This window comes from Phyllostomus hastatus, unplaced genomic scaffold, assembly GCF_019186645.2.
Source record: "Phyllostomus hastatus isolate PE091 unplaced genomic scaffold, TTU_PhHast_1.1 phas_scaffold_317, whole genome shotgun sequence".
Classification (NCBI taxonomy): domain Eukaryota; kingdom Metazoa; phylum Chordata; class Mammalia; order Chiroptera; family Phyllostomidae; genus Phyllostomus; species Phyllostomus hastatus.
The window spans coordinates 13198668-13224558 of record NW_025334023.1 but is presented as its reverse complement, the minus strand read 5'-3'; the positions used below and the strand labels follow the sequence as shown (position 1 = coordinate 13224558).

Below are 25891 nucleotides of genomic sequence, written 5' to 3'. Positions count from 1 at the left end.
AGCAACATAGACCACTTATGTCATTCCCCAAAAAACCCTCACACTGTGTATATTTTAGATGTGTTCATTTTTTTTTAAAGATCACCAATATACAACATTAAGGTAAAAAAATAAGAATTGCTTTTTCCTGTAACGAAAGATACTACTTAGTTCAACCTCAGTTGGTCTTCTGTTTTTGTTTTCTTTGTCAGTGAAATTTTTGTTATGGGTCATGTAATTACCACAAAAAGGTGGTGGTATAGGAAACGTTTTGAGGGTTGGCTTTGTTTTTGTTGTTGGGAATATATTGCTTTTTCCATTCTAATTATCATTATTAAAGAGATGTATATGTAGACTTATTAAAGAATTGAGCTCTTTGCATTTTGTTTTTTCTTAGGATTTACTCCTTCCCCAGTTGCACAGCCCCATCCTTCAGCTGGCCTTAATGTTGACTTTGAATCTGTGTTTGGAAATAAATCTACCAACGTTATTATAGATTCTGGGGGTAAGAAAAAATTGTTTTATTAACATTACTATACTGTTCTAATTTAGGTTCTGTGTAAGGATAGATGATACTCCTTTTAGCATATATAAATAGATTAAATTTCACTAACCAAAGAAGTTATGCCTCCTCTCCCAAACACTAGATGAGAACATCAAGGGGCTATTAAAATTAACTTTCTCTTTCTTTGTGGCATTTTTTACTCTGGAAAGATTTTGTTTTCTCCCAGAGCTGAATGAGAGGGGCGAAGAAGAGATTTTGCTCAGATTAGAGAACTAAATTGATAGTGGCTGTGTGTAGATTGTTAGGCCTTTTATTCATTACAATTTTTACCTTTACTGAAAGGAAATTGGCTTTTTGAAAACTAGGAAAGTAAAATCTGTCATACTTTGACTTGTATAGTCCATTTATAAACAGCTAGAATGTATTAAATATCAGAACTGTGGGTATAGGGGCTTTGTATTGTTTTGAGGATGATTCTTACTATAGTGTGCTTGTTCATTTGTCTTCCAAGAACTTTAAATCATAGAGCCAGGTTTCTACTTATTTCCATTTAACATCTTGTTTTTTGGAAGTTTATAAAAATTAAGCATTTCTATTAAATTGACAATTCTCTTCTTTCCATGGGATGGCCTTTGATTTTGGTTACTACTTAAAGTCAAGCCATTTAAGGAAATATATTGAGATATTCTTAATTTTATAATATACAATTAGTTGTCATTAAAAAATAAAGCGAGCTGATATAGAATATGTGTGGACTAAGCATTTTCTTTTTCTGTACACTAGTAGGCTTATAATTATGGTTTTTTGATGCACTTGATTTTTTCCTTTTGAGTTAATTTTGCTGGGAAAGGGGATAAAGAAAATATAGACCAATTGTTTACATTTTGTAAACCACCATTTTTAATGACTTTTTCAAATTCTCTGGCATCCCTAGATTATGCCGTTCGGTCCTTTAGGGGTTTGTTTGATTGGATTATCTCACCTTCTGTCTTCCCTTTGGTAGAGAACCATAAGGGATTTTATTCTTTTTTAATTTCTAAGCAGCATCCCAGTTTACTACATGGTTTTATGGAATTGGGACATTATTTAGCAATTTCTAATGTATAATTTAGTTTAGCTGATTTTAAACAGAACCAAAGAGATTATTTGATAGTTAATTTTGACTTGCTTTCATATACTATTTTATATACACTTTACATTCACCACTTTGAAGAGTATGAAAAGGTCAAAATAATATTTCTTTTTTTTTTTAATGTTCCTTTTTTTAAAGATTTTATTTATTTATTTATTTTAGAGAGAGGAGAAGGGAAGGAGAAAGAGAGGGAGAGAAACATCAGTGTGTGGTTGCCTCTCACACATCCCCCATTTGGGATCTGGCCTGCAACCCAGGCAGGTGCCCTGACTGGGAATCGAACTAGCGATCCTTTGGTTCATAGCCCATGCTCAATCCACTGAGATACACCAGCCAGGCAAAATATTACTTAGTAGAAACTTTCCTCAAAGTTTCCAGAGGTGTATTTTTCACCTGTATTGCTTCAGGTATATGTGAGTCTTAAGAAAATTTTGTTGGGTGTCACGGGTAGAATTACATTTCATTCCTTTCTCTTTTACAACTTTGGAATAAGAATAGTTTACCTGAGTGCTTCTTTCTTCATCCCCTTTAACCTTAATGTAATTTTATCATAAGGCAACTTACTTGGTCAAAGCAAATATATACAGCCTTCTCAGTCAGTTCACTTCAGTGGTGAATTTCTTCTTTTTCAACTTAAGAGTATATTTACTACCAAATTTTGGAGGACCTCTCCAGTAAATTACCAAACAAGGAGAAAAGGCAGAGACCTCCTTTAGAAAGCTGTAGCACCGTAAAGTTCCTTACAAGTCCTATTTCATCTGTTTGTAACTTTAAGGCTTTGATGAACTAGGTGGACTCCTCAAACCAACAGTGGCCTCTCAGAACCAGAGTCTTCCTGCTGCCAAACTTCCACCTAACAAATTAGTATCTGATGACCTGGATTCATCCTTAGCCAACCTTGTAGGCAGTAAGTACTCTTTGGATCCTCTATTCTTCTTCAAAATAAGTTGTTTTATTTTGAAAAAAATCTAGTTTTTTAACTGCTTTATTTTCTTCCTGCCCTAGATCTTGGCATTGGAAATGGAACCACTAAGAAGTGAGTTTTTATTTGTATTTCTTCCCATGTGCTGCTTAGAGGTGGATTTGGCTTTCTTCTGGAAAGTGTGTGTAGAGATGTCTGCATCTTAACTGCTCTGTTTTCAGTCTAAATAATATAGTAAAGAAACTTTATAATAACAGACATTTACTATGCTTACTTATATTTATTTAAAGTGATGTAAATTGGAGCCAGCCAGGTGAAAAGAAGCTAACTGGAGGATCTAACTGGCAACCAAAAGTTGCACCAACAACTGCTTGGAATGCTGCAACAATGGTGAGTCGAAAGAGCTTATGATATACTAACATGAATAGTCTAGGTAAATGTGTAACATAAAAATGTTTTTAAAGCAATAGGCATAACTGAAAAGATTGTCATTATTGAGTTTTAGAAATGTAAGTAATCTGTCGTTCTTTTAAGGAGGCTTAATTCACTATATTTTTAGGTACATTTTAGTAGCTACAATTAGTTTAAAGGTTACTTGTGTCAGGCATATTCTAATAAATAATATGGTTTTATTTTATATAATCTTCAAATTAGCCTTAAATGGTAGCAAATATTATTGTTCCCATTTTACAGATGAGGAAATGGAGACACAAATTTAGGTATTTATGTCCAAGATTACAGAATTTTTAAGAGATATGGTAGATTTTTAGATACTAGGTAGTCATATATTCTTAATCACTACTCTTCTTTGCCACTGGCTTCAGATGTATTATTCATTTATCTAGGAAATAACATACTTAATTTTTTTCTGATCTCACCATTGGTAAAGAAACTATAGCCGCTTGGCTTTTATTAATATTGTCATATAATTTGTACAGTTGATTCTCTTCATTTGCTACACTTAAATGTTCTTCAAGTCACCGAACATTGAACCATTGCTAGGTTCACACACACACACATTCCCCAACAGTGGTTCAGTGTTTTACTTATTCACTGTTAGTGTGAATTGAAGAACATAACTGCAGCAAATCAACTGTGTGTGGGTATAAATGTGTGTAAACACGCATGTTACCTAGGTTATAATCATAACTTTTTAAAAAACTTCTGGTAAATTATGTATTTTTTATTTTACAAAAGAGAAAACGAGGTTTAGAGGTATTAAAGTGACTTGTCTGAGGCCACCCCAGTAATAGGTACCAGAGTTGAGATTCTGGTTCTGTCCAATGGCCACAGAGCCAAAGCTTCTTGCTTCTTACTACTGCTCGCTTCCCCATCCTTTGGTCATCTTCCTGTTACAGCTGAAAAAAGGCAGACGCTCACTTTATTCAGCCTAAGCTGGGAACAAATGCATAGGGAGACAAATTGTTCATCACTCCACATATGTCCATAAATAACCTCAAAAGCATTATAAGCATGGATTTTCTGATTACAAATAAATTTTAGTGTGTAGGTGAATTTGCAAATACAGAATCTATGAAGAATAGGGATTAATTATATATGCTAAATAATTAGTTAGCATTGTACTGAAGTTCTATTAACTGTTTTTAATTACACAGAGTTGTAATTATTCCAATGTTCCTTCGTGGTTGTACTCCTCTAATCTTGGCCAGCTGCTGTTTTACCATCCCAATGTCTTGCTGGGTCAGAGAAGACCATGTCCTTCTTATGGAAAAATTTGAAACATACTTTCTTGTAACAGTGTGCTAATAACAGTGTTTTAACAACACAAGCTACACACTGCAGCCTTCTTGTTGTTATTAGAGATCCCCATTATCCTTGTAACAGTTGCTCATTGCTAAATACCTTCCAGGGTATTGCCCTGTTTTCCTTAGGTTAATCATAAAATAGTGTGCTGTTAAAATTTTGTGGGACATTATCTAAAAAGTCCTGGTAGCTTCAATCTCCATAAATAGAACATAATATTGATTTAGCCACCTTTTTAAGCAGTAATTTTTCACTAACAGTGGTTGGTACCATCACTAATAATAAAACCTTGCAATTAGTTTACTTTTTATACACACCCAGGCACTATCTCTAGTCTGTAAATGGTACACTCTTGAAGGTGTTTGAGTAGGTATCATCCCAGTTATAAGGATGAAGTTTCTTGATTTTTTTCCAGGTGCCGCGCAACCAGAAAGCAGATTCAAATTGAAATAACATTCCTCTGATTCTGAATCCAGTGTTCCCCCACTGTAGCACACCTCACTGATTAGGGAATGGTAGGAGGGTTAGGTAGTGGGTTTTATAGCCTCAGGTGTGAATTATACATTGATAACATATAAGAAAGATACAATGAATTTTTTCTTATTTTGTATGAATTAGTATTAATGTGTATGAAATATTAGGAATTTGTAGCTAGCATTTTACCTAAGATTGACTACTGGAATGTAATAGGCACCTAACCACCTAAAATTTGTATGTAAGTTGATGAGAGCAATATTTATGGTGCTGTGTTATATATGATGATGTGTATCATCTCTTAAACTTTTGTTAAAATATTTGTGTGCATTTTATAGTATTTCTTTTTAATGACTAACATTTAGGGCTGGTGAGATGATTCACTACTTAGGTAAACTGCTGCTTATGACATTTCTTTACATTTCTAACCTTTTTATTAATCTTTAAACACTGTCAAGGTTTTTAAATATTTTTTAATTTAAAACAAATTCTTTGGTATTTTATTAAAATGTATAATGATGTTATACTACAAATTCTTTTAATTATGTTTGCTTTTTTTCCTGTAGTAGATATTACATGATGCAGCCTTGTTGATGGGATGCACTGAATTTTGTACTGTTGACACTACTAATAGATTTTATCTTTTAATGACACTTGTAATCAATGAACTATTATGTATGCAAGGGGATAATGTCAAAGACTAAGTTTCCCTTGTCAACCTTGATAGTGTTTTAGTGTAGATGTTCTTCCTCTAGATACTGGAAATACAAGAGATTTTAGGTAGTTAGTGAATGTACATGTGAACTAAAATGCTCTCTGTGTATTTTCTGTTGTGTAAGTACTTGTTCTAATCCAGTGTTATTGCATTATGTAATTGTTCTCCCTGGGAAAAACAGAATGGCATGCATTTTCCACAATACGTAAGTGACCAAAAACTAGCCTTTTTTGCAATAAATTGGCATGCTATTAACCACTGCTATAGCAGAATCTCATAACCTTTCAGCTATTACTTGTTTTCACATTCAAATTTTCAATGTGCCAAAATTCTCCCAAGCATCTACTGATTTCATGGGTGTGTTGCAGAATTAATTCTGATGATGGCATGAAAAATAAAATTTTTTTTTCTTGCTTAATATTCTGCCATTTGCTGCCAGATGGCTGGGTGTCTGTGTGTGTATCTGTGCTGCCACTATGCACTTGATGACTTCTGAATGAAGGGAAATGTTGATTGTGGTAATGTAGAAAATAACAACTGCATGAAATCTTACAGGCTTCTGCTGTACTTGGCAGTGTGTCTGCTGCTCTTGCAGCTCTCAGTTTTTAAGTAGGTAGAGACCAATAAGTCCTACATGCTCATCCAAATACTAAACTTTTAACTATTTACTTTAGTTGCGCTTCATTTACCTTCTTCATGCATTTGTTCAAATTGCCATATATTTTCAAGGGTTTTTTTGTTTGTTTGGTTTTTTGTTTGGTTTTGTTTTTGGTTTGTTTTTTGGTCTTTTTAAAAATGTTTCAGCAGTGTTATTGGTCTTCCACAACCTGTGTTCAGTTTTAGTTTTTATTATAAAGTAACATAGACAGGGAATGTTGTTAAGACAGCAAATACATCTAAAATATGTATTTATAGAGTATGAGTTAAAGTAGCAGGAGGCGGGAAACTTAAACACATCTTAGTGGTAGGTGACTCTTTTAAGCATTAAAGCATAAACAGATTTAAAAATTCATTACTCTTTCAGTTTGCTGCTTTGTAGAAGATAGTTTAAATCATTTATGGAATAAATAAGAAGGAGTGCTAATATACATACTTTATGTAAGAACGTGTGCATTATAGAAGTAATCATACTCAGTAGTGGTTTGAAATCTTTGGGGTTCTTTGAAAAAAGTGAATGAGGTCCTTAGAAACTAATTTTTTTGGAAGATCAAATTATTAATTGATTTGGGGTTTTGAAATTTTTTTCTTTGCTTAAAAACTGAAGTGTCTAGGAAAACATTCAGTAATATCACTTTCTGGGTAACCATTTTTTTGTGATAGTCAATAGACTTTAAAATTTAGAACTATGGATATTGCTTAAAATCTGAAGATTTTTAAGGCTGCGAAATCCCATTGAAATCTTAGATCACTGTTGAAGTAAGTTAAAGGGTGTTTTTTCTTTCTAATCACTCTACTTTTCTGCTAATTGCAGGGCACCTTTTTCCATTGAGCATTGACACATTTTTTTAAAATTATAGCTGACAAATTGACACAGTTATTAATGATCACAAGTATCACATTTAATCATGGCTGTCTTAGCAATTTTTTTAGTAGAACTACAGCTATTAATTCCTTGACCTCAGTTGACATACAGGAGTTATACTCCCTTGTTTATTTTTTCTTTCACTATTTCAGGCACCCCCTGTAATGGCCTATCCTGCTACTACACCAACAGGCATGATAGGATATGGAATTGTAAGTATTTTTGTACACATAGGTTTTTGAAAATAGGTTGATTCATATTTCATGTGCTTTGTAATAAGTTATTACACATTTAACTGCAAAAAGAACTTATTGCCACTCATACCCTTAGTGCCTAACATAGAATCTTGTATGTGCCACAGCATTCATTGGTTTTCTAAGTATTTCTAGAATAGTCATTATACAACAGATATCATTATTAATGTTCACAGTATTACTTGACTTATTTTTCTGTCATAACTTTGCTAGGCATTTAATACTTCATTACAAACTCAGATATTATTAGCTTCAAATATTTGTTGCTGTGGCCTTACATTAATGCCAGTGAGGTCTTAAATAACCTTAATACTGTAGGGGAAGGGTTAGGAATCAACAGTTTTTGAATTGTATAAAGATCAATTTAGTCTAGTAAAGGCAGAGAAATTTTCCTATGACAGTGGTTGGTGCAGTACAAACTGCCTAATAACCTTTAAGCTGGCCACATTCTAAACAGCCTTACACTCAACTCTCTTCATATATAGACCCACTTAGATAGAAATGGAGGTAGTGGCTTCAACCTTTTGTACGTGTTTGAGGAACTCTTGCTGATGGGAGACAGCACCACATCCCTTTGTATTGCTAAAGTGGCTCCTGTGTTACTTGTTCACTTACATCTTGTGGAAGTAGCTCTTTTCCTATACATGAAGAAGTTTCACAGCTTTTGGTTGGTGGTCATTACAAAAGAAAGGAATCTACACAAATAACTGAAGCAATAAAGTGACTATCAACAAATAAGAGTCTACTTGAAAGGTTAAATAGAACACATAGAAAGATAAGATTTTATATTGCATTTTAACCAAAATAATATAGTAGTCTATGTGTGCTAAATTTTGTCAGTGATTGTGTTACTTTTTACCATGGAGTAGTGGTTTTTAAAGCAAGACATGGTCAATTGAGATTCTGTTTTCAGTTAGTAAAGAATGAACTTACCTCTTTGTGTATAAATTTAAGCCTCTTCTTCCTCATCCTCCTCCTCCCCCTTTTCTTCTTCTGATTATTTATTTATTTATTTTATTGAGAGATGGGAAGTGAGGGAGAATTTTATTTTTAGAGAGATAGGAAGGGAGGGAGAAAGAGAGGGAGAGAAACATCTATGTGCAAGTGATATATTGACCTGTTGCCTCTCTCACACCCCCAACTGGGTGGGGATTTGGCCTGCAGCCCAGGCATGTGCCCTGACAGGGAATCGAGCCAGCAACTTTTCCCTTTGCAGGCTGGTACGCAAACCACTGAGCCACCCCAGCCAGGGCAAATTTAAGCCTCTTCTTGATTTTAAGTTTCCCCATGTCTAAAGTGGGCAAAGTTGAAATTTTTTGGTCTAAATTATTTTGTCTGCTGTGCTGTAGTAAGCAGTTATACAGACGTTAAAAATGGGCACATTAAAGACTTTCCATACCAAGTCAGTACTCTTAAAAGTTTTAGGCTATCAGTCTTATTTTCATTTACAGAACTTTTCTCTTTGAGTTAGAGCAAAAGTAGTAGTACTTTTCCTCCCTATCATCCTTCTTGTTTACTTATTTATAATAAGGGAGTTATCGGTCGATATTTTTAACTTGATGTTTTTCTATTTTTTAGCCTCCTCAAATGGGAAGTGTACCTGTAATGACACAGCCAACCTTAATATACAGCCAACCTGTCATGAGACCACCAAATCCCTTTGGCCCTGTATCAGGAGCACAGGTATCAGTTAGTGCACTACATGTAACTGTTTTAATGTGCTTGATGTAGAAGGAATACAATGCTAAAACATCCTTTTATACAACTTGAAAAACAAGTTATTAGCATTATTCTCCTACCTGGTGGATGTTATTTGCTTTATATCTTTCTCATCTAAGGGCTTTTAGGAATATTGATTATTTGGAAGGAAAGGACAGCAGATTGCAAATATTAAAGATGGAACATTCTTGATAACTTACAGTTGGTGAATCCAGAGGACGGTTTGTCTGAGGTTAAGGAACCTACTTTCTGTTCATGATTCTGGCATGATCTCCTTTGTGAACCCTAGAAACCCTGAACTCAGAGCTTCAGTGCCTTGGCATTTGGAGTGCCAGTGCAATTGGTAATGGCCTTGTTATTCTTTTTCCATCTGAATGCATGTAGTATTGTATTTGCCAGTGCATATAGTGTTGCGTTGCCAAAATTAGTTTGTGTTGATCCAGTTTGAATCTAGTCTCTATCTTTCATAGACTAGTGAAGCACAGGAGATTCTTTCATTTTTCAGCCTTTCTGAGTACTGAACTAATTTTAATAAATTGGCATCTTGGGGAGTACCAGTAACTGGGAATAGATTTGAATTTACTTCTTAATAAGAGGTAAAATCCATGTTCTTTGCAATTCATGCATTTGCCCAGTTGCCACTTTTTTTTTTATGTTACAGTGACCTTTTCTTCCTGTTCCTTAATCAGTTAAGTATTTTACAGTGAAGATAACTGGATGTTGGGATAATGGATGCAGTTATTACTCTTTTATAAAAGTCAGTTTATTTTTATTCTTTTTTTTTTTTTTTTTAAATATAGAACGCTTCACGAACCTGCGTGTCATCCTTGCGCAGGGGCCATGCTAATCCTCTCTGTATCGCTCCAATCCCAGTATATGTGCTGCCGAAGCGAGCACTCATTTGTTTTTATAAAATGGGTAATGGGTGTGTAAAGTTTTTTTTTTCTGTCATTTACCAGCAGTAACTGACAGAAAAATACTTTTAAATACTGGCTTAACTTGCTAAAAAAAATAAACTAGATTTTTATAATCTTTTAAGATGTTGATTTCCCTAAGTATTGTTGTAGATGTTTTTTCGAGATTATATGCTTCCTCCAGGCCCTTTACTTTTTTCTTTTTTCTTTTAACTTCAGATATATATCATTTTTTTTTTAATTAATTTCTTTCTTTGCTGTAAGAGACTAAGCGATAAGAACTTCAGTGTATTTAAAGAGAAAAAGCTATAGTCCAGAGCTACAAATTTATCAGAAATTGCTGACTACAGAAATTTTTCCCTAATGTGTGGTTAAATAAACCTTCAACCCCATCTGGGTGTTCTCTTTCAAGCTCCTATTTCAGAAACAGAGTATATTGTTACCTTAAGCTTGAATTCTAGCTGGCCGTTTCCAAGCACTTTCACATACATTATCTTACCTTATTCTCAAGGTAATCTGTAAGGTAGATGGGCCTACTATCACCATCTTGTTTTATAGATATGGAGAGCTAAGACTTATAAAGGTTCTTCAGCTAAATAACTTAGTGAAATGCAACTGGTCCCTGATCCTGATCCAGTGTTCATTGGTAAACACTACCTCTCCACTAATAGGACTGAGTTTATGTGGCTACTGCAATAGCACTGTCTCCCCTTTGTGAGAACTACTCTGCAGAGACCTTGGGTTTCCTGCTAGATTATAAACTGCATTTACACATTCAGGATATAACTATTATAAGTTGTAAAGAACATTCTCTGCAGTTGTGGATAATACTGTCAACCTTGAAATATATTCATTTTCATTTTCGTCTTTTTAATATGGTTTAAAAAAGAAATCTGAGTAAAACTCTACCTTTAAAAAATTGCTGATCCTCTAGCATCAGCTGTTGACCCAACTTTTATATCCTGTTGCCTCTAAAATCCACGTAACTCTTCCACTAAAATACCAACAAAGTGCAAGAATTCCCATATGCATGAAAAGAAACCATGACAGAATGCCTTTTCCTAATTACTTTATCCCAGAATTGAAGAGTAAGAATATTAGAGTAATAAGTTTTTAGTTCAGAAGTCAAATTTGAAAAGAGTGTGTAATGGTAAATATTACTGATTAAAAAGAGCACATGAAGGAATCAAATTGATAACTAGAAAAAAAGGAAATATAGTGACTTAAAGAGGCTTTGGTTTCCTTGCACAGTCATATGAATCATTTAAAAGTTAGAATCTTGAATCTTTTAATGTTACTTTCAATTTTTTTATCCCCTTCATTTTTCGTGTATCTCATCACTTAGTCCCCCTGTTTCTCGGCTATCATTAGATCCACTTTTCTTGCATTCTACAACTTACACCTGGATTTGAACCTCTTTATCCCATATTTATTTTACAGATCTTCCTGTGTTCCTTGCCATTGTAATTTAATCCACTATGTAGATACTTGAATGACCTTCCATATGCAGTATTTATATTCAAATCCCTATATACAAAAAATTGAAGGAAGTGAATCTAAATATAACTGAATGTATAAGACATCCCCTCAGCTTTCCTTATGTCTTGAAACTACTTTACAAAGCCTCTGCCTCTTGTAAGAGTAATAATGAAACAGAATATTCAGGTTCTTCGAGTCCCATGCCTTTACAATTCTCCATAAGTATTCAGTGTTCTGTAGCTACTGTCTTTGCCAGAAGTCCCTTTCATAAAAATGGATTTACTCTTTACTCATTCTTTATTCATATCTCACTCTTTTCCAGACTTTCTGAGATCTGAAGGTCTTTTCCTTAGTCTGCATTTTTTTTCATTATAGAATTTATCACTACTTGATACTGCCTATCTGTCCATCTGCTCGTGCACCCATCTGTCCACTCTAGCAAGAGACTCCTATACTAGGTTGTAAGCTTTATAGAGGCAGGCTTTTACGTAACTTGTTTAGTTCTCTGTCCCTGATTCTTAGAACAGTACCAAACTCATAAGAGTTTTTGAACGTTACTTATCAAACAAGTAAATCTGATTGAAAAACTTTTCTATCATATAACTCTATTCCACATTGATCTCTCCTTTCACTTACTTGTAACCATTGAAAATATAGCAGTGTTCAGAATTGCTTTAATTTGTTGGCTAATAGTTACTATAAGCTAAAATATTTATTAGGTAACAGTCACCTTAAGGAATGAAAATGACTTATTAAATATTTTTAATGATTTTAAAATTGAACTATTTATATTTAAAGTAGATGAGATTTTCTCATGCTTTATTTTTTAATGATTCTTAGCCAGTTCCCTGGATTAATTTTGTCCATTCAGTCCTAGCTGTAACCAGCATAATTTTTCTTAATGAATTGCCTTTTAATTGTTCTCTCATTATTTTGCTCTCTTTTTTCAATTGGATTCAAAATTTCTTGAGGGCAGAGGACATCTCTTTGTACATTATAAAGTAAACAGTAGTTTAAATGTAAAATCCCATTAAAGTAAAATCTTTAAATCAAAATCCAGTTCTATAGCTGTTGCCAAAAGTCTTTCCCTGCACTTGGAAGTGTTTTGGAAGCCATCACTCACCTAGGACATAACTTACAGCTCCTGTTCTTTTTTGCTTTACTTACTCTTAGAATCAAATTAGTATTTTTGAGAGTACCTCAGCCTTCCTAGATATTTTTATCTTCTTGCTATTTAGTGAGGCATTCCAAACCATGTGTTTTATTCTACATTATTATCCAGGTTATTTTAAGTGCTACATTAGAGCTTGGAAGTGAGAAAGTTTATTGTGGTTTTTAGGAAATTGTGGTCATTATAACTTTAATAAACAACACTGTAGTATTGAAATTATGCCTTTTTATAGACTCAGCCCTTTTCTGTTCCCTTTTTTTGTGCTGGCTTATGTAACTGCTGGTTACTTAAAGATGGGTTTTAAGTTCTTTTTTTTTTTCTAAAGATTTTATTTATTTATTTTTTAGAGGGGGAAGGGAGGGAGGGAGAGAGAGAGAGAGAGACAGACAGACAGACAGACAGACAGACAGACAGACATCAATGTGTGGTTGCTGGGGGTTATGGCCTGCAACCCAGGCATGTACCCTGACTGGGAATCGAACCTGGGACACTTTGGTTCCCAGCTCACACTCAATCCACTGAGCTACGCCAGCCAGGGCAAGTTCTATTTTATGCCTAACATTGTGATTTAAAAAAAAAATATGTTGTACATTAGTGATCTTCTTAGATGTTTGACTGCATGGAAAATAGTAGATCCCTGTGGTTGTTTTTTCTCTTCTGTACTTAATAGTTTTGTTCACTTTTTTAAATTATATTTTATTTATTATGCTAATACTATTACAGTTGTCCCAATTTTTCCCTGTTTGACCCCCTCCAACCATCACCTCCAACTCCCTCAGGCAGTACCCACACCATTGTTCATGTCCATGAGTCATGTGTAGGTTCTCTGGCTACTCCATTTTCTATACTGTACTTTACTTCTCGTGGCTATTCTGTAACTACCTATTTGTACCTCTTAATCCCCTTACCTCTTCACCCATTCCCCCACACTCTGCTCCCCTCTGACAGCCATTGAAATGCTCTCCATATCCATGATTCTGTCTCTGTTCTTCTTTGCTTAGTTTGTTTTTTAGATTCAGTTGTTGATAGATAATGTATTTATTGCCATTTTTATTGTTCATAGTTTTGATCTTCTTTTTCTTAGACAAGCCCCTTTAACATTTTATATAATAATGGTTTAGTGATGATAAACTCCTTTTTCAGGAGGCTCTTTATCTGCCCTTTGATTCTAAATGATATCTTTGCTGGGTAGAACATCTTGGCTGTAGGTCCCTGCTTTTCATGACTTTGAATATTTCTTTCCAGTCCCTTCTTGCCTACAAAGTTTCTTTTGAGAAATCAACTGACAGTCCTATTGGAACTCCTCTATAGGTAACTAACTTCTTTTCTCTTGCTGCTTTTAAGGTTCTCTTTTTATTTTTAACCTTTGGCATTTTAATTATGTGTCTTCCAGTGGGCCTCTTTGCATCCATGTTTTTTGGGACTCTCTGTGCTTCCTAGACTTGGATGTCTATTTCCTTCAACAAAGTAGAGGAGTTTACTTCCATTATTTTTTCCAACGTATTTCCAATTTCTTAGTCTTTCTCTTCTCCTTCAGGCACCCTGTGATGCGAATGCTGGTATGCTTGAAGTTATCCCCAAGGCTGCTTACACTGTTCTATTCATTTTTCTGGATTCTTTTTTCTTCTTATTCTGATTGGTTTTATTCTTCCTTGTGTTCCAAATCATTGATTTGATTCTTGGTTTTGCCCAATTGTTTCCCTGTAAATTGTTCATTTCCTTCATTTCTGGCTGGATCTTTTTGTGCTTTTGGGGTTGTCACTGAATTCCTTGAGCATTCTTATAAACAGTGTTTTGGACTCTGCATCTGATAGATTGCCTATCTCTATTTTGTTCAGTTCTTTTTTGGAGATTTGTTCTGTTCTTTCATTTGGGCTGTGTTTTTTTGTCTCCTCATTTTGGCAGCTTCCTATGTTGTTTTCTATGTATTAGGTAGAGTTGCTATGACTCTCTGTCTTGGTAGCATGTCCTAATGTAGTAGGACATTAGCATAGCCTCCCCTATTATCCAAGCTGGGTACTCAAGGTGTGCCCTTCGTGTGGGCTGAGTACATCCTCTTGTAGTTGAGTCTTGGTTGCTGTTGGCAGATCAGTGGGAGGGATTTACCCAGGCCAGTCATTTGCAAGGACTGGCTGTGACCACTGACCACCAATCTCTGCCCTCTATGGAGAATCAGATATCTAAGGTCAGGGTCATGGTACTCTGACGTGGTCTGTAGCTGTCCACTGGGTGCATAGGCTCTGGGATTTCCTGGGTGGTGCAGGCCAATATCAGCTCCAACCTGTGTTTTGCCTGGGGCCACCCTGCCTGAGCTATAAAGCAGTCTAAGGTGGCTGCTACTTGTGTTGGGGTTGGACATTCCCAGGCAAAGACAAGTTGCGAATCTAGCCTAGTTGCTATAGTGATGTGCATGGGGCCACTTAGGAAGAGGTATGGGGTCTGGGGATTCACTGAGTGTGGCTGTTGCTTGTTTAAGAAGATTTAGGAAGTTTTGAAGCATTAACCAAGACCAGCCATTAATGCATAAAAGCAGCTTTGGTGGGCCTGTAAGTTGGGTAGGATGGAGTCTCAGAGGATTTCCAGGGTAGGACAAACAGTATCAGCCAGGTTGATGGAGTCTCAGGTATGGCACCAGCCTGCAAGCTCTGTGGGGCTAGGATTCAGAAAAGGGACAATGGCCTCTGCCTGCCCTTCTGTCTGGGAGAAAGTTGTCCTCTGGCTCTCTCCTTGATGCCCAATACTTCATTTCCTCCGTGTGTGCCACTGGTGCCTTTCAAGCTGCTACCCCAGTGCTGGAGCTCAGTGGGAGTGCCTGAGTAAGTTCACGTGTGGGTTCTTTAAGAGGAACTACTTGGGTCTCCAGAAGTTTCTTCCACTGACCCAATCCCAGCTCGTTTTTGCAGCCAGACATATGGGGACTTACTGGTACTGGAACCCTTGGCTGCAGGGCCTGTTGTGGGGCTGGGGCTCCTTGCTCCCGAGATATCTCTCCCAAATTAATTAATAATTATTTACTTATTTTTAGAGAGAGGGGAAGGAAGGGAGAAAGAGAAGGGGAGAAACATCAGTGTGTGGTTGCCTCTCATGTGGCTCCTACTGGAGACCTGGTCTGCAACCTAGGTATGTGCCCTAACTGGGAATCAAACTGGCAACCATTTGGTTCGCAGCCCTTGCTCAATCCACTGAGCTACACCAGCCAGGGCCCTCCCAAATTTTTATCCACCATACATGAGTGTGGGATCAGTCTGTTCTGTCTCTGCCCTCCTACCAGTTGGATGGTTGTGTTTTCTTTAATTCCGTAGTTGTCAGACTTCCATCAGCTCAAATTTCTTATGGTTCTTAGTGATGGTTCTATTTATTAGTTGTAATTTTGATGTGGTAGTTCAAGGAGAAGGGCCATGTTTGCCTATGCTGCCATCTTGACTAGAAGTATTTGCTCACTTTTTGGTTGGTTGTTGTAGGTTACTAATGTGTCTGTTTATTAACTTGGAAAGAATGGGGACTCTTACACCTTTTCTTCCTTGTGCTCTGTGTAAATACTACTGGTGTATAAATTGAGATGTCCACTGCTAACCAATAGTTTGTAGACTCTGTATTGCAATATCCAACTCCTATGTTACTGAGCATGAAGACAGTTAACCTAGTTTCCATTTTCTTTTGAAAGTCACTTTGATGTGAAGTATCATTTTTTTTAAAGGAATGTTTGTATGGCATGTATAGATGATGAAGATCATGGCAGGGAAGGGTTGTTCTCATTATGTTCATGTCACTTGTATGAGAAACTCACAGTGATTCCTTACTAATCTATTTTGCCCAAAGCAATATGAAAACCATAGAATGTTGCATTTGGGCATTTAAGTTTTAAAATAAGCATAGTAAAAGTTTTGTATGTACTTTTCTTGATTGGTATTGGATATTATTTTATGGAGGATTTCCAGTTTTGTTTATGGAGGATAAGGCCGAAGATGCAAAACAGCAGCTTTGATTTTGTTTGTAATGGCCAATTTTAAGTAAGTCTGACATCAGTTAAGTGTCTGAAAGGAAACAATGGCTTGTTGTGAGTACGTTTTACCCTTCTAAATAGGGATACTGTTAGCTTTAGATATTGGAATAATTCAAGTCTTCCACAAAATGGCCTTTTTAATGACTTTCTTGTGTGTAAGAAGCAATGGCTCTCTTTGCTTTTAAGCTAGTTATGTGGGTTTTTTTCCTACTTCTTCATGTGTGAATTGTGGGTGTTGGCAGTGCTTCTTCTGTCAGCTGATCTGTGCAGCTGAATTTCTGTGAAGGCCTTTTGCTCTGTCAGCAGTGTACTATGCCCATTCATCCTTGCCTAGTAGAAGACACTATGAGGGAATTTACTTGAGGAGTTGGGATTTTTGTGCCATAGCTGAGAATGGTTCTGGGGTCCCCAGCATACACTAGACTCAGTCAAAACAAAAACTTGAGTCCTGTTCGGTGATCACTATTGTTAATGACAACCTGTAGAATAAGACCATTTTAACAGTTTTATTGCTGAGGATATTTTTTCTAAAAAGTAAAAATCTAATTTCTTGCCTTAAAACCAGATATTTCTAAAATCTTGGGTGACTGTGAAGTTCTCCAAAACCTTCATGCTGAATATGAGTGACTGTGTAGAGCACTATGTGTACAGAAAGCACAGGGATTGTTGATTGTGTAATGTTTAGCAGAGAAGTCTCTTTTTTAAAAGTTTGTCTACTCTCACTTTAACTTTTTCCTGTATGTTAAAGATAGCCATAAATTCTAGCTGAGTTGAAATTAATTAGGATTTCAGATTTTTGAGAGGAAACAAATCACCAACCTTGAAGTCAGTAAAACTGCATTTGGGTTTGTTCTTAGAGTCCTAGGGCTGCTATAACAAAATGTATCACAAACTTGACAGCTTAAAACAACAGAAATGTATTCTTTCACAGTTCTGCGAGATTAGAAGTTTTCACAGGGCTATCTCCTTTCAAATCCTCTAGAGGAGGATCCTCTCTTGCCTCTTCCAACTTTTAGTAGTCCTCGTTGTTCCTTGGTTTGCATCTGCAACATTTCAGTCTCTCCCTCTGTCACATGACAGTCTTCAGGCATTTCCCTCTTTTATAAATTATGACACCAGTTACTGGATTAGGGTCCACCCTAATGACCTCATCGTAACTTGATTACATCTACAAAGACCCTATTTCCAAATAGGGTCACACTCATAGGTACCTGGGGGTTAGGACTTAAGCATTCATCTTTTGGTCATAGTATATAATTCAATATTCTGAACGCAACTGTTCACTAACTTGGTATTTCAGGGAAAGTTGCCTGTGTACCTTTCATGAGAATCAGTTTCTTCATCTATAAAATGGTGACTTTTAACTTGTATACTTTATAGAATTGCTATAAAGATTAAGTGAAAATATTTATAATAGACTTAAGTACATGGAGCTTTGTTGTATTTTTTATGTGCTATTTATTAGCACATAAAAATTTTCTAAGTTCCTGTGAAGGCCTTTTAAGAGAAACTGCCTGGGACTGTGGAAACCCTCATCACTCAACCTCAATCCTGCTGGATTTTATAGCCAGAAGCTATGGGGATTTCTCTTTCTGGCACTGGAACCCTGGGCTGGGTATGGGAACCCCTGAGGAGCAGATATCCCTCCTGATTTTTATCTGACACATGGCTGTGAGACCAGCACTGTTCCTCTCCTACAAGTCTTCTTTGGTTACGTAGTTGTAGGACTTCCATTCAGCCAGATTTCAGGCACTTCTGAATGATGATTCTTCCGTAGTTTACCTGTGTTTTTTTAAAGATTTTATTTTTAGAGGGGGGGAAAGGGAGGGAGAAAGAAGGAGAGGGAGAGTGGTTGCCTCTCACACACCCTCATCTGGAGACCTGGCCTGCAACCCAGGCATGTGCCCTGGCTGGGACTTGAACCAGTAACCTTCAGGTTCACAGGCCAGCACTCAGTCCACTGAGCCACACTTGCCAGGGCTGTAGTTTTGATGTGGTTGTGGAAGTAGGTGAGTAGCATTTACCATATTTTGCCATGTATAATGCTCTCCACATATAATGTGCACCCACAGCTTAGCACCACCTATGTATAATGTGCATTCTTAGTATGATGCAGATATAATGTGCTGACTCGGACACTGGCACACAGTGTCTGTGACATTATGGATGAGACAAAATAAATTCACATGGACTACCGAGTCCTGTGGAGGAAAAGGGACAGCACAGCTTCTTTCTCAAGGGGAGAGCAAGCCTGGGAGCGCCTTGGCCACCCTCTCAAGAGGAGAGTGCCCCAATCCTTGTCTTGAGAGGCTTTTATTGGATTCAATTTGTATAGGAATACAGGGTGTATATGTAAAGCTTATTAATCATTGTCAGGCAGTAATGATCAAACAATAGATAACATTCAGAGAACTCTGAGGGCCTATTTTGAGTCAGGGTCAGATAGCTAAATGGCCATAAAACTTTGGGGAGCAAACTTACTTCCTGCTTGGACCCTTATCATTTAATTGAGAGCATTTTAAACAAAGTAGGTTTCACAGGATTTTATGCATTCTTTCTTAGGCCTGATCGCCCTAGGGAACCCACCCTTTCCAGCACAGGGCTGCACCCACCACTGGCATTGTTTCAGGCTTAAGTCAGACAGGGGAAGTAAGACAGTAAAAAGATTAGGAGACTTCTTGAAGACAGATTGAGGACTCAGGCTATGTTAAAGCTGAGGGGTGAGGGTCTATCACCCCCTTTATCTGTAGCCCCCAAGTCCTTCCCTGGGGCCCCCATTATCGTTCCTGTATTAGGTCGTCCCTCCCTTGAGGAATCTTACCCATCGTTGGCTAACCTATCAGGCATTGGGGGCCAGGCAGGGTGAAGTAAAAGGAGCAGAGGCAGTGCCCCTGCCAGGGAGATAAGCTTTGTCTCCTTAGTGGCTTATGGTCCCAAGGTCACTTCACTCAGCCTTAGCCATGGGGGTGGTTAAGCTCCTGAAACCAGGCAGGGCAGTTCCTAACAATACACACCCTTATTTTTCCCTTAAAAATTCGGGCAAAACGCATGTTATACACAGCAAAATATGGTACCTACAGGACTATCTTGCCTGGAAGTCCTCGGATTTTTTTTTCTTTCTTAAAAAATTCCCTATTCTCTAATACTTAGCAGCCTTACTCTTCTAATTTATTTACAAGACTAATAAGTGAAGGAGAGTGGGCCTTGGTAGTTTCAGCAGAGTTTCTCAGGCTTTTTAAATCCTGCTACTTCTTTCCCACTGTGAGCCTGTTGACTCTTCGTGCTCTTTTGTTCTTCCTGCTCTCCTTGAGCACTGATGAGGCTATTGCAGCACATTTCCTTTCCTCCTCTTTTTTCCTTTACTCTGTGAGCTGACAGCTTTCTAATTATTGCATGGTGTGCCTATGCTTTGGCACAGGTGTCAGGAACCAGTGGCACCAGATGGTCAAAAGCTGCTGTGTGGCCTTGTCCTTGACACACTATACAATCAGCCAAATCAGTCTGGGCCACAGTCTCATCTGCTTGAGAAGGATATTGATGATATGAAACTTACTACAGGAGTATTGTCTTGTGTTTCCATGTTTCAATTTAACTACATATTTATAAGTGTGGGACACATGTATGTGTAAATATTAATTACGAGAATACTAGGAATATAGTTAGAATTAGCACTTTTTCTCCCAAGGAAAATCATCATCTTCAGCATTATTTGTAAACCTCTAGGAGCATGCTCATATATTGAGACGAATAGAAGTTCATTTTTTTCAAAAGTGCCAAAAGTTCCCTTTGATCATATGGGTCAGGGGCATTTTCCTCTGGGACTATCAGGTCTTCAGACTGCTGCTCTCATGAAAAGATGTGATTTAAGAAGACATGTTAGTATGTGGCTCTCATAGGAGACTTGTGATTTTGAAAGCTATCTAATTGCAATAAGCAAGGTTCATTGTTCTTATTTTAACTTCAAGTGGAAGGGAAAATTTGTTTTGGAGAGAAATCCAGTAAATCTTAGACCCCCTCCAGCTCAGTGACTGACGGTCACTTCACTCAAAATCACTCTGCCTCTGAATGGTTATCCATGGTTGGTCTGAAGAAAGAGGAAGAGACATCTTGCCAATTAAGTTGTACCTCGGTCTCTATGTGAATGATACTTGAATCTTCAAAGCCAGACATGGTGTCCTGTCCTCCCATCTGTAGCTGCTGTGTAATCCTATCATCTTTCCTTCTGTCTTTGAATATTTATTTCTGAGAACAAGGTATAGATTAGAAAAATGACTAAACCACTGGTATAACTGAAGATGATTTCTAAACCTATGAATTGATCTTGGCATTCAAAACAGCAAATTGCATATACTTTTGATATAGTATTTACATGAACTGATTGACCATTCATTCTCTGTAATGTTTTTCTTTTTTTTAAAATAAAAGGCAATAAGAAATGTTTAACAAATTAAAAGGTGAAATGAGATCACTTTGAACCAACAAAGACAGATTTGGAGGAGTTAAAAATTTTTATAGGATTTGAGAGTATGAATTGAAACTGTTTTCAGTTAGTCGACGTCAATATAATACTCAGTTGAACACCCATTAAAAGGACAGTTCATGTTTTATAGCTGTGTGCTTACATGACTCCCGGATCTTATGCAGGGGGAGGGAAAAGTATTGTAAGTTTGTTTCAAAATAAAATGGCTCATGTTTTATTTGAACTCTCTAAAAAAGTAGGTTCAGTGAAGGAGTTACATATGTGAAAATGAATATCGTGGTTCTTCAGGAACTGTCTTTCTTTTAGGGAATAACTAAGATTGAGTTCAACAGACATTCTACTTGCCTTACCATATGTTAAACCATATCAGAAAATTCTAAGAATCAAGTGAACATTCAAGCAGGAAGCAGAATAAAAAAATCTTTAATTCCCTGTATTCTGGGCAGTATGTGGGCAATTAGACTAGATGACCCGAACGGTCACTTTCCCCTCCCAGAGGATACACATCAGCTCACCATGTCTAGGTAACAGACAGAAGCCACCTTGATTTACAAATAGTGTGAGCACCGAAGGTAGGATTTCCACATCCAATGAAGAAGGAACAAAAGAATATTGCAGCTAGATGTGTTGGGTCTAGACTGAGGTCAGAGTTTGCACAACTTTTGACATGTAGCTGGGACTGAGGAAGCCATCTTCCCTCAGTTGAAAAAACAACACCATTATGCGCTTCTTCCCCTCTCCCATGCACACATAGAATAAAAGTCTTAACCGTGGGTCAGCTTATATCAGCCTTTTTGGGTAGAAGCCTTTATTCCTTTGCAATTTCAGAAACAATTTGTTTTCTGAAAAACACATGCCATTGGACACCCTTTAGCTTGACATGTGACTGAAATTTTTGTTTTAATTCCTTTTTCTACAAAGGCTGCCTTTATATTTATTAAGGATGACAAAACAAAAACCACTTCTTCTTTCATTACATTTTCTGCTTTCATGTTCTGTCATTCTGAGCTCTTTTTTTCTTTCCCTCTCTCTGTCTCTTTCTCCCAGCTGTCGGCAGCATCCAGCCCCTCCAGTCACAGTCCTCACAGAGCCTCAGGAAAGGACCCTTTTGCAGAGCTCTCTTTGGAGGATTTCTTATAAGTCACTTTAGGTATTGCCGCTTGTTGGGGGAGATGGGGACTTACCTAAATACTTTTTAAAAGATTATCAAACAATTAAGCACCATTCATTCTTCTCCTTAGTTTCTTTAAAGGTCTCTAGGTTCCCTCTCTTCCTCCTCCTGCTCTATTCTTTAGGTGGCAAGTAGAACTAGATCAAGATAGGCTATAAGGACAAATAACTTTGGAAAATATCTTTAATAAGAAGGTGTGAAGTTAAAAAACCATCTTCATGTTTTACATATAAGCTTCCACAGCTCACAGCAGATGGTTGAGATCAGATACTGCTCTTAAAAACTGGGTGTTTAGTCAGTTTTAAAAGAACTATAGGGAACAACACAGTTTTATATGTTTGCTTGGAGTATGATTAGGGACATCTTTAGTTTTAACATAATGGGAAGGATGAGTGTGAAGAATTCATTTAAACAATTATTAGTAGTAGTATTAGTATTGTTGTTATTATTTTAATTAAGGGCAAGTGAATCCTTGGGGCCTTTTCAATGGAAGGATTCTGCATTTGATCCACACTGCTAGCTTTTGCTAGAAGACAGTGTAATTTGTTCTTGGTGCTATAGCCCCCAGTGTAGATACACCTTCTAGACCTTGAGTTTGTACTCTTCTGATTTGACAGTAGTTCATTAGCACTTCTACTTCAGTACTGTCTTTGGGTGAGAAATTTAATGGATATCATGAGTGAAGTATCTCAGTGAACAGTGATACCCAATTGAAAAAAGTATTCCTTTGTAGATCTTTCAGATTTGTATTTATTTTAGTAAAGAAATGAGTTAGTAAGCATAATATTACTATTCCCTTAATTATCTCTAATTTTATAATATCATTTGGATATAATGTTTCAAATTTTGCTTTCCTGGAAGAGATTTTTATGTAGAATGTTTGTGTTCTTGGAGAGATTTTCTGAACTCATCATGGGAAATTGTTCATTTGTCTTCTTTCTTCTACTCCTTGGTTTTTAGTAATCAGATATTTAGAAGGCCCTATAATTTGCTTCAAATATTGAGTTCTGGCACATGATAATCTGATAATACTGACTGTGTTTCATAATCAAGGTTTGTGATAAGCATGCTTTGAACACTTCTGAGCCCATTGAAGGGTAAAAATCACAAAGCATTTTTATTTGTGAGAAGACATCCTAGAATACAATGAATTAATTTACACTTTCTTTTTTCCAGATACAGTTTATGTAACTAGATGGAAGAGAATGGAATTATTCCAAAAAGACAAGTGCTCTAGCAGCAAGTACTTCCAGCAAAATCCAAACTGCTGTCTCTAAACTCTCTTCTTCCATTAGAATGCTACAGTAACACAGTGGAGGCCCATGAAGGAGACTGGAACCAGTCTATAGGAGAACGTGTTAATACAGTTTATAAAGCCAAGAATTGCCATGATTTCAGACTAAGATCTGTCTTTTTGGTGACTAACCTTTCAGTTCTTTCAACTTCTATTAATACTCATAATCAATAACCTTACAAGAAAAAGACCTTATTTGGAAAGTGTGAACTTTGTATTTGGAAAAGCTGCCTGGAGAGAAGAGCTGTGTCCTTTACTGTAATGCACCAGGACTCTTTTTGGGGATCAAAATCATAACTCTTAATTATGCAATATCTTTGTTTTCTCCCATCCTCCCAGATACAGAAATAGTAACTAATGTTAACTTTTCTTTTTTTAAAAAAAATTATATATTCAGTTTGCAGTAGACATTCCCTAAGTATTTGTATTTATTTATGATTATCAATTTACATAACATTAATATTGTATCAAACCTTATGAAAATGAGTATGGGTGTACATGGTGTGTTTGATTTTTATCCACAAGAATGGATCTGATTCAGAATGCTTTTCAGCTGACATACAGAGCACTAAATATTTTAAGGCAAATCCATAGGTCTGAATCACTTAAGAATTTTCAGTCTCTATGGTATTTAGGAAAGCATTATAAATGCATTAATCCTTATAGTCAATTCTGTGCCTAGGATTTTGCAAGGGAACAGTTCACTGACTAGGAAAAGCACTACATTTTAAATTCAGCATTAGTGCATTGGGAAGGAACTTTACTGCTTTGTGCTTGGCATGTCATTATTTTCCATTTGACATTAGGGCCTTTCCAAAATGAATGTGAGGAATTGCTTTCACTTCAAGACTTTCCTTCTTTTTGTAAAACTCTAGGGGGTGTTTTGGGGGAGGGAAGGGGACAAAATCCTTGAACTTTTTATTTGGCTCATGCCATGTTATGATCATGTTACTTTTAAATAAGGGGAAATAATATCTTTAAAGTTAATGTCTAGCCAAGAGTTTAGTTAACAAAATAAACTGCACTGTTGATCGGTGCTTTGTGTAAATACATCTTAACATTTGGGTTGAGAGGGGCCTTAAGAAGGAAAGTTTGTTGTAGGAAAGCAATTCTATACATCAGTTTAAGCATACTTGTTGCATTGTCTCTGCAGATTCTATTTTTGTTTACAATATTAAAATGTATGTTAGCAAAAATGGGTGAATTTTCAAATAAAATGCAGCTTCCACAAAACTTGTGTTGTTTTTCTGGTCTGAGGTTTATTTTCTTTCTTTCTTTCTTTCTTTCTTTCTTTCTTTCTTTCTTTCTTTCTTTCTTTCTTTCTTTCTTTCTTTCTTTCTTTTTTTCCCTTCTATATCATCAGTATCTTTTTTTTGCTAATAAAAGTATATACAGGTGATTATATTTGCTGATTTAATAAAATGTAAAGTTTATTCCTATTTTAACTTAATTTCCAAAAAGACTTATCTTTGTACTTTTAGTTAACCTTCTAGGCTCTTATAAACTGAACTGCTTATTAAAAATGTTCATTTTTTTGTCTTTTGATAAGATGCTTTTAGTCAGGTAAGTTTAAAGGAGAAAATGCTTTGAGTCTGACATATTGATGCATGTGATTATGTCTGCCAAAGAAACCTCTGACTGTATCATGTTTCATATGGAATAGTAGGCAGAATGCAGAGTACATAATAGAGGATTGAAAGCCTTGTGCATTGATAAATGTTTGCATAATACTTGCCACCATTGGAAAAAATTGTCTTTAGTCAATATACTTTGTTAATTTTACCAGTTTTTAAGTTTCACAATTATTAAACCATATTCATATTAACTTGGGAAATTGTACTTTTGTAAATTAATTTCCCTAACATTATCACAGGTTTTGATTTTTCTCTGCTGGTGTTTGAGTAAATGTATTTGAGGTCTACGCTTGTTCCTTTGATATTGCCTTGTATCTTTAAGTATGTTTCAGTTTGTGAAGATGCTTCATAAATATTTCCATCTTATTTTTTTGTTCAAACAACTTTTGGATAGGTAGGTATTACCCATTTTACAGATTAAAATTAAGAACTAGAAAGGAACTTGTTCAGATTGATGAGCTAACAGTCAGGGGAGTCAAGTCTTTGGTTTCATGCTCTGACCTGCTGTTTTTAATTCAGATGTGTAAACTGGAAAGGGAACATTTTCTCTCTGCGGTCTAGGCTGATGACCACTCTTTATTCCCAGATGATCTTCCCCTATGGATCACATTTCCTGTGTCCTTTCTGCTACCTAGACATCATTGACAAGGAAAAATATGAAACATTTGATTATATTAACTTTAATCAGTATTTAACTTTAATAACAAGTGAGGTACATCAGCTTTTGAATGCATAACTAAATCAGGTTATAAACCTGTA

The 25891-nt window shown here is 36.2% G+C and overlaps 1 protein-coding gene and 1 non-coding gene across 13 annotated transcripts in view; one reads left to right on the top strand and one right to left on the bottom strand.

The window, feature by feature from the left end:
- The window catches only part of PICALM (phosphatidylinositol binding clathrin assembly protein), a 122107-nt gene extending 97376 nt beyond the window's left edge, over positions 1-24731 (top strand). For 3 of the 12 annotated variants that reach the window (XM_045817883.1, XM_045817881.1, XM_045817889.1), the window contains 9 exons: positions 377-484; positions 2392-2523; positions 2622-2652; positions 2829-2928; positions 5673-5696; positions 7166-7225; positions 8846-8950; positions 22081-22183; positions 23381-24731. In XM_045817883.1, coding sequence (XP_045673839.1) covers positions 377-484; positions 2392-2523; positions 2622-2652; positions 2829-2928; positions 5673-5696; positions 7166-7225; positions 8846-8950; positions 22081-22173 — 653 coding nt within the window. In that variant the 3' untranslated portion in view covers positions 22174-22183; positions 23381-24731. The remainder of the gene's footprint in view (positions 1-376; positions 485-2391; positions 2524-2621; positions 2653-2828; positions 2929-5672; positions 5697-7165; positions 7226-8845; positions 8951-22080; positions 22184-23380) is intronic. The other 9 variants (XM_045817886.1, XM_045817884.1, XM_045817891.1 and 6 more) reach the window with 4 other exon arrangements.
- LOC123805663 lies at positions 9777-9883 on the bottom strand. Its single transcript, XR_006783328.1, has one exon. It is a non-coding gene; the product is annotated as a U6 spliceosomal RNA (small nuclear RNA).
- Positions 24732-25891: the final 1160 nt, after the last annotated feature.